At 32.8% G+C, this 8,924-nt stretch overlaps 1 protein-coding gene across 1 annotated transcript; it reads left to right on the top strand.

The window, feature by feature from the left end:
• Positions 1-1,411: 1,411 nt before the first annotated feature.
• Positions 1,412-7,175, top strand: LOC149151466 (beta-glucosidase 13-like). Its single transcript, XM_089439634.1, has 13 exons — positions 1,412-1,724; positions 2,016-2,082; positions 2,682-2,740; positions 2,905-2,980; positions 3,083-3,154; positions 3,258-3,345; positions 3,447-3,681; positions 5,112-5,227; positions 5,460-5,677; positions 5,947-5,978; positions 6,115-6,214; positions 6,628-6,742; positions 6,931-7,175. Exons 1-12 carry the CDS (start codon positions 1,629-1,631, stop codon positions 6,651-6,653), a joined length of 1,185 nt encoding a protein of 394 aa, XP_089295760.1. The 5' UTR covers positions 1,412-1,628; the 3' UTR covers positions 6,654-6,742; positions 6,931-7,175.
• Positions 7,176-8,924: the final 1,749 nt, after the last annotated feature.

Raw genomic sequence — 8,924 nt, 5'->3', positions numbered from 1 at the left:
TGAATAATGATTTCTCATAAACAATAATTTATATAAAAGCTGAAAAGTTTTTCATACATTCTTCATCATCAATGTATCATTCACAAAGTTTGAGGAAACCTTTGCAAATTCAGAATGACATTGTTTAGCATTGAACTTTTTGAGGGTGGAGGGGTTTGTAAGGGATTTTGATCTCGAGATCGAAGCGAAGTTAAACATACCAAAAACAAAATGCTTGCCCTTCAATAGTAATTGTCTCTGCTACAATAATTTGGGATCTTTGATGAGTTTTGTAATTGTTCGGTTAACATTTTCATGGATGACTTCGTAGGAATGCAGATGTTTGTCGCTCTTTGTTTTCGTACTACTCATTGTTACTATCGACGAAGCAATCAACAGGCTCCATGTAGTCCATGTAGTCGGAGAGCATGGAGATTGTCTCGTCCACCGACGCCCCAACCTTGACAAGGATGATCATTAACCTCAACTTCTTGATTTCCTCATGCCTTTTCAGGCTTCTGTTAGTTAAGATGTCTCTCCTTTTCACGGGAAGCAAGCCAGACATTGGAAATAAAGGAATCAACTCATAGTTCATGCAGTTCAGGCGGTTGACAGTTCAGGCAATTGATAATTCAAGTAAGAGCCAATGGTGGAATCTAATGGGTGAACATATTTCAATAGTCTAACAATTGATCAAAAGGTGCCCAAAGATGCAGAGTGGCACTCTAGGGAGTTCTTTCTTCCCAGAGGAAACACCTTACTACTTAACTAGTTTTTTTATACATATAATGGGACATGGTTATATCTCCTATCATATTGTATGGTGATAAATTTGATTGAGTTGAAATATGTAAATAATTTAAATTTAGATAACTTACTTAAAGAGAATAAAAGACAGAGTTTAAACTATCCTTAAATCTAGAATACATTTATGATATTCAGAGTTTAAACTATCCTTAAATCTAGAATACATTTATGATCTTTGGAATAGATTTATTAAAATCATCAAAATGATTAAATTCAATTTATTAAAATTTCAAAAAGTTTGATAACATTAATTATAAAATATGATTTTGAAATTGATTATATTAAATTTGTTAAAGTAATATTATAAGAGTTAATATTTAAAATTGATTATATTTGGGTTTGTTGAAGTAATGAAAGGTTTGATAAATATTAATTATATAATATTATAAATATTAATAGTTTTTAAAAAATTAAAGAAAAGGTTAATAATAATAATAATAATAAACGATCAATCAAACACCAAATTTGGCATATGAAATTTTTCTGTCTGTGGGTACGACGAACGAATGATTCCAATTTTAAAATATAAAATTAACAGAATCTTTTTATGGGATTGCAAGACACGTATAGAAAGACACGAGATTGGCTGCTTAGATAACGTGCTGTATGTGCTGGGTTGACTGCATATGGGGCGCACATGTTTGGTCCACCAAAATTATTTTTCAAACCTTTTGGTCTTGTTCGCTTTCAAAGGTACGACAGAGTAATCAAGAATTTGTTAACTCCAGCTTTATTTTCGTAGTATAAGAGCTATGTATCTGCAAAGCCGAGGCCTCAGGTGTGCGTTCAGGTTCAGGTCATAAGTACAGTGGATTGTAGTTCTGAATACATCAAAGTTGAACATGGAGAGTCACAGTGAAGTGAACGATCATAGGGGACTAAGGAGGAGCAATTTTCCTCCGGGATTCATGTTTGGGGTAGCGACTTCTGCTTATCAGGTACTGGTGCATATCTCTCGCTCTCTGAATCAACTCGAAAATTCTCATGGTAAACCACTGTAGTCTATATGCATAGTGTGAACATCCGACGAAATAAATGTTAAAATCTACCTATCTCAAATAAATCTGTAATGTGTCCTACATGGTATAGATTAATTGATAATAGTTGTAATTATGAAGTATTATGTAAACAATGAAATTGAAGGTTCAAGTCTCCATAAGTCTAGCCAACAAAAAAACCTATAATATCTTGAAAAACCTATAATATCTTTGGTATATGTATTGATGCAGTGTGAAGGAGCTGCAAAAGAAGGTGGAAGAGGTCTAAGCATCTGGGACTCATTTTGCCAGACACCAGGTGCAATCATATGCTCAGAGTCAAGCCAGATTGTTGCTCCTATAGCCTGAGCTTATGTTCACTGTACATGTAGATTTGTACATACATTGTAGATTTGTATATACATTGTTTTATGTTTGTTGGATGCAGAGAATATGCTATTTATATCAAAATACTTTTTATGTAGCATGCTTTTAAATCACAATTTAAAACTAGTATAAACATGTTTCTACTAGGAAAGTAAGATGTGAGCTAACTCTGTAAATTTAGTTAAACCGTTGTTGAAAGAATTTTTGGTCTTGCAGACTTATATTAATTAATAAATTCCAAATTATAAATACCAGTATAAAGTTTCAGACAAAGAGATATGTTTCTTCTTCAATGATGGCTTCTTCATGATGATATTTACAGACATAAAATTTTATTATTAAAGAGTTTAACTCTAAATTACATTAGTATGATTACCAGTCAATTAACTCAAAGTCATAAAGATGAATATTTACTGCTGTGGGTTACATAGTGAGACATAGACACATCTCCACTTCTTAGCTGCTTCTCTCTTAGAAGTAAATTTGTATAGAATCTTATCACTGAATGATTAGTATGGTTTTGCAATCCAGGCAAAATTGTTGATGGGAGCAACGGTGATGTAGCTGTGGACCAGTACCATCGTTATAAGGTAACTCCTAACTGAAATTTTGGATCAAATATAATTTCGAATGATGTTGTAGTTACATATAATATTATACCAGAGTTTCCACTGTGTAAGAGTTTGCACGAGCTACTCAAAGGGATTCTAATTTCTACTCACCAGTCACTTGGACTAAGCCATCTAACCTGCAGGAAGATGTTAAACTTATAAAAGATATGGGAGTGGATGTCTACAGATTCTCAATCTCATGGTCTCGAATGTTTCCAAGTAAGCTGCAAAGAAGTAGATTAATACCCAAATGTTGTTATTTCTCAAAGTTGAGTCTAGAGTTTATATTGTCATTGACCTAATGTCTACAAATTGTTGCAGAGGGAAAAGGGGAGATCAATGAGGAAGGAGTAGCCTATTACAATAACCTCATAAATGAACTCCTGGAGAATGGTTGTATGATGTACCCAATGTTATCACTTAATGATCGATATTGCCTGTCTTGTGTTCTGCTTGTCTCTTCTTTTGAACAATGCTGATTGTGAGTAGTTTGCAGGAATCCAAGTTTCTGTCACTTTGTTCCATTGGGATGCTCCCCAGTGTCTTGAGGATGACTATGGAGGATTTCTGAGTCCATGCATGGTGTATGCTAATTTGTATTTCTGCAATATTTTGGATTAGAAAGTTGTTGCTGTATTGGCCATTGATTAAATCATTTTTGTGTTGTCGTGATATATTGATGCAGGACTGATTATACTGCCTATGCAGAAACATGCTTCCGATTATTTGGTGATAGGGTTAAACAGTGGATCACTTTTAATGAACCTTATCTCGTTTGTTACTTTGGATATGATCGCGGACTTCATGCCCCTGGCCACAGTAGTTTTGATAATCCCATTGCAACTGAAATATACACAGTGGCACATCACATTCTTCTTGCACATGCAGCTGCTGTGGAAGCATATAGGACTAAATATCAGGTGAAGCTCTTCTGCAAACGAATGCATTCTAAAACAAATTGAGGCTACTAGTAGTTCTCATGACTGATCATGCGGACCTTAAAGTCTGACCATTTCAATTTGGCTCTGAATACACTGTCCTTCCATCTGGATATTGGAACTTGGATTAAAAACATTGGAATTAGAAGTGGAAGTGGTTTCACAGTCGTTCACACTTCACAGGACTTGCTTTGAATATAGCCTTAAGCTTTTTTTCTTTACTTTTCATTCTTTTTTTCTTTTTCTTTTACTTCTCTTTCCTTTTTTTTTATCTCAGAAGTTTTGGTATCTATAAATAAATTTAGTATTTACAGATTTCTAAACAATTCAATTGCAGAATTTTAAAATATTCAAAAATTCTGACATAGGCAAGTTCAATTATTTGACTTCACCCATGTTTATAAGATCCCTCAATATTATGGGAATCCCAATAGAAATAAGAATGCTCAAAATCCCTCAATATCAGGGGAATCCCAATAGAAATAAGAATGCTCAAATTTAACAAGAAAATATTAACCAGAAACCTTCAAAACTTAGAACAATTAAAATATAGCTAAAACATCATCTTCACTTTCTTAACAGACAGCCCTGGGAATCAAGGTACTTTGACATTATCTTATATTTTGATACTAGTGCATGCCTGTGACTCATCTCCTACCCTAGTTTTATCTAGTAGTCTATCTATTATAAGTTTTTTAGGTTTTTTCAGTATAATTGTTGGTGTAATTTGCCTAGAATCTAGTAGGGATTTGTTAAAATCACAAGTTTGAGTTGTGAATTTTCCACAATTCTAGTACTCCAAAAAATTTCCAGCATAAATAATGTAAATATGCAGTCAAAAACCATTCACTCAAAAACCCTTTTTAGATTTAAAATAAAATAAAATAATTCAAACTGAAAAAAAAGGCCTGGAGTATGCCCTAAAACTGTTTTTGCTTGGCTAAGAGCTCCTCTTCCTAGAACCTAAGGAAATGGGTTAATCACCCAAGACCCAAAGGCAGCAGGAGTGAAAATCTGCCCCTTGAACCACCAGCAAGTTATTCCAAGTGGCTTAGTTTTCATTGAATAAGAGTGATGAGTCAGCCTGCATTCACTGTTAGCAGCCAGAGATGGTTACATTAGTGGTTAGCAACAAGAGATAGTTGTCCTCACTGCTAGTTTGAAAACTAAGTTATGATAGATTTTCCCACAATGTAAAAAACACCTCATTATAGATTCTATATTTCCCTGGTTCTACTGTTTCGTTCCCTTTCCTGCAATTTATTCCAAATTTACCTTGTTCGGCTGTTTCGTTCACTTTCCTGGACTTTAACGAAAATAAGATGAATTAGGTTATTAACCAGGAGAGAAAAGTTATGAAATGAAAATAATTTTGGATTATTAACAAGGAGAAAGTTTTGAAATCCTTGCAGGTTGAGCAAAAGGGTTCTATTGGGATTACATTAGTGTGCAACGGGACCTATCCATATTCAGCATCTATGGATGATCAAAACGCAGCTCAGAGAGTTATTGATTTCACGCTGGGATGGTATTATTGTGTTTATATTTTTAAAAATTTCACATTGTTATTTTGATTTGAATTATCAAATATCTATCAATCAAAGAATTATCAGATATCAATCAGTCAAATCTTATATTTAAAAATACTTAGGCTACATTACAAATTTAAATATTTTTATAAAATCAAATTCTAAACTTTTCCACTATTAACAGGGTTACAATACTCTGTTGTAATCAAACCAGTAGTTTCTGTATGGCAGGTTTATGGATCCAATAACTTCAGGCAGTTACCCCACTACAATGAAAGAGAGAATTGGGAATCGTTTGCCAAAATTTAGTGAGCAACAATCTCAACAGTTAAAAGGATCCTTTGACTTCGTCGGAGTGAATTATTATACAAGTCAGTACGCGATAAATTGCCCGGAACCGACCAGTCAGATGTCCTGCTGGAATCTGGACTGTGGGGCACGTTGTGTTCGTAAGTATATATTGGGTGTTTACCACTGCATTAGTCTCTTAATTTGTAAAGAGTTTAAAAACTAAATATTAAAAATCTGATTTTGCAGGTAGAATATTACGTTGAAATATTTTTGGTAGATGTTTCGAGCTATTTAGTGTAGTTAATCTTAAGGATAGAAATAGAAAAATTAGTATTAATGTGGATAATTTCATGACAAAAATATTGATATTAATATATATTGAGGAAATTCAGTTAACCAATAAGGTATAATTAGTGTGCTTTTACAGGTGAGCGGAATGGGGTGTTGATAGGACTCAAGGTGTGCTAATTATAACCCAAAATCGGAAAGTCAATATTTAGGTTTAAATTTGAGAACAGGTTATGGAATTTATTTTACTGGTTAAATTTGACATCTGAACTTTTCACTGTATTTTTTTTGTATAAAATTTGTGAAGGCATCGGATTTTCTTTATGTGTATGCACCGGGGATAAAGGATCTGCTGATTTATATAAAACATCAGTATAACAATCCGCCCATCTTTATAACAGAAAATGGTAAGAAAAGCACAGCACAAGTTTTCATTTCATTAATATTTTAATACATAAGTATGAAATAAATATGAAAAGAAATATTGTCATGATAATTATATAGGAGAAAGTTTTATTGACAGTTTCAAAACATTAGTGTGGTTTATTTTTAGGACAAGATGAATCATACTAGTTGGTTCGAAGAAGATGAACCATACTAATTGGTTCAAAAAAGATGAATTATACTAGTTGTTCGAAGAAAGTGAACTACACTAATTAGTTCAAAACAATTCACGAGATTTTTTTCTGTGATTATCATTTAAAAATTATTTTCTATAAAGTATATATCACAAAAACCTAAATTCAAAAATATTATATAAATATTCAAAACTAGTTTTACTTATTTAAATATTCAAATTTGATTTTACTTATTTAAATAGGAGTCAATGACCCCATTGTGGACTAGTCAACCACATCGCTCGATGAAGCACTAAATGATACAGGGCGCATAAACTTTTGCTCTGAACATCTATGGTACATACTAGAGGCTATAAGGTACTTGTGAAGCACTCTTCTCAGATATATTGCAGTTCATCCAATAACCCTATTCTCATATATTGCAGTTCATTCAATCACCCTAAAGGAGAAAATTATGAAATTTGAGATGCTCAACTGATATTACATTGTCCTTCTCAAGGGCTATTAGATAACTAAAGCTGATAATATTGTTTGTGATAATGCAGGGAAGGTTCAGATATCCGAGGGTTCTATGCATGGTCGCTTATGGATAACTTTGAATGGTCCTTAGGTTATGAATGTCGATTTGGTTTTCATTATATCGACTATAAAGATGGGCTGAAAAGGTATCCTAAAGCCTCTGCTCATTGGTATAAAAAACTACTGTTGGAATGATATCTTCAGTGGTGGACAATGTGTTTGGAGGAATAATGATTCCAGTTCAGGAATTGTTCAGTAATTGGTTTTGAATTTTCGATTATAATATTATTAATATTTAGTTTTGAATTTTTTCAAATTCTTGTTTTATTTTGTTAACATGAATAATTTTAGTATTGTATTAGATTTAAGATTTTTATGATTTATGAGGTAGAGAATGTTGGATTTAGAGACGTCTAATTGCAATAATTAAGTTGGACATACGTGCATCATGATTATGATGTCAATTACTGTCAGCAAGATTACATTCATATGCCAAATAATGTGATTAATTAAGTCATGGCATTAAACGTATTTAAAAATAAGGATTTGGATACAAATACATGTAGATTAATGTTAATCAATTATAATTGTTAATGGACCGATTATAATTGATTAAAAATAATAGCAGTAATAAATTTGAGCTGAATAAGGAAATCAGAATCTATTCTGATTGATTGATTGATTGATTTCAATCAATCTGAAATTTCAGACAGACTTGTTTCAGCTAAATTTTAGGCTGCCCTAGGATTGGGGTTTTTCACTGCTATAAAAGGTCAGAATCTATTCTGATTGATTGATTGATTGATTTCAATCAATCTGAAATTTCAGACAGACTTGTTTCAGCTAAATTTTAGGCTGCCCTAGGATTGGGGTTTTGCACTGCTATAAAAGGGCTGAGTCTCCAAGGCTTGCAATCACTCAGAAAAATTGTCTGCTCCATTGAGGACTAGGTACTCTGTCATTTAGAGAAAAGGATTGCAAGCTCTTGGAAGGATTCAAGAGCCAACAACTCAAGCAAAGACCTGAAGCATTTGAAGATGGAAAGTAAGTTCCGCTGTGCATTATTTTTAATTTCTTACAAAGGAGTAGATCTTGGTTAAGAGTTTAAAGTAATTAGGAAAACTCAGAAATTAAATCTAACAATTGGTATCGGAGCTCCCTTATGTAAGAATCCATGCTTGAATTTTTTAAGATTAGCTGATTTTGTTTCGTATGTGAAGTTGTGAACTCTTATTTGCAGTGGGTACATATGATTCGCTTGATTTGTTTCCTCTGAAATCTCCCTTCTGAGAGGAAGGCAAACTTCTGGAAATCATAAATACAAATCAATATTAGTAAGGATTTCAAAGTTTATTTTGCAGCCATTAATTTTTTAGATTATACGACTTATCAATGGTTTCTTAGTTCTCTTCTTGTAAGAATTCTGAATAAGTTATACGATTTATTCTGTTTGTTTCTTGTATAAATTAAATAAGAATTAAAGAATTCTGAATAAGAATTAAAGAATCCTGTATGTATAAATTGTATATACGATTTATCAGAATGACATATAAAAATTTACCAGGCGTGAATTGAAGAAGGATATACCATAACACATAAGGTGGACTGAATCATGTTCTACCTTCTTACGAGATGGAAATGGATGCACAGAAATTTGTGTGAATCCTGAAAGTTCTGATTATTTTTGGGAATATTCATCTTCGATTTTTAGTATATTGTATGTGATTCTCTGTTAGCTTAGAGTTTGATGCACAGTAACCCTGGAGTTCGATGTAGTCTGTACTCTTTTGGTTATTTCATGGTTTCAGAAATCAATTATAAGATGAGGAATTCGAGCATGGAGAAATTTTTGAACTTGATGTGATTCTCTGTAACCCCAGAGTTTGATGCAGTCTGTACTTTTTTGGTTATTTTCTTTTTTTGACAAATCAATTCCAATCTTGGAATTCAAGTATGGAGAAATTCTTGACCTTGATGTGATCCTCTGTAATCCAGGATTTATTAAACTCCGGATTCATCT

This window comes from Pinus tabuliformis, chromosome 9 (genome assembly GCF_031772625.1).
Source record: "Pinus tabuliformis cultivar Carrire ecotype Pingquan chromosome 9, CPIR1, whole genome shotgun sequence".
NCBI lineage: Eukaryota > Viridiplantae > Streptophyta > Pinopsida > Pinales > Pinaceae > Pinus > Pinus tabuliformis.
The sequence above is the reverse complement of the archived record's forward strand: the minus strand, read 5'-3'. Positions and strand labels throughout refer to the sequence as shown.

Excerpts from the sequence above, each read along its gene's own strand:
- LOC149151466 (XM_089439634.1), top strand. The coding sequence starts at position 1,629 with ATGGAGAGTCACAGTGAAGTGAACGATCATAGGGGACTAAGGAGGAGC. Across the intron at positions 1,725-2,015 it reads TAGCGACTTCTGCTTATCAG|TGTGAAGGAGCTGCAAAAGA; the intron begins GTACTGGTGCAT and ends GTATTGATGCAG. Across the intron at positions 5,678-5,946 it reads CTGTGGGGCACGTTGTGTTC|GTGAGCGGAATGGGGTGTTG; the intron begins GTAAGTATATAT and ends GTGCTTTTACAG.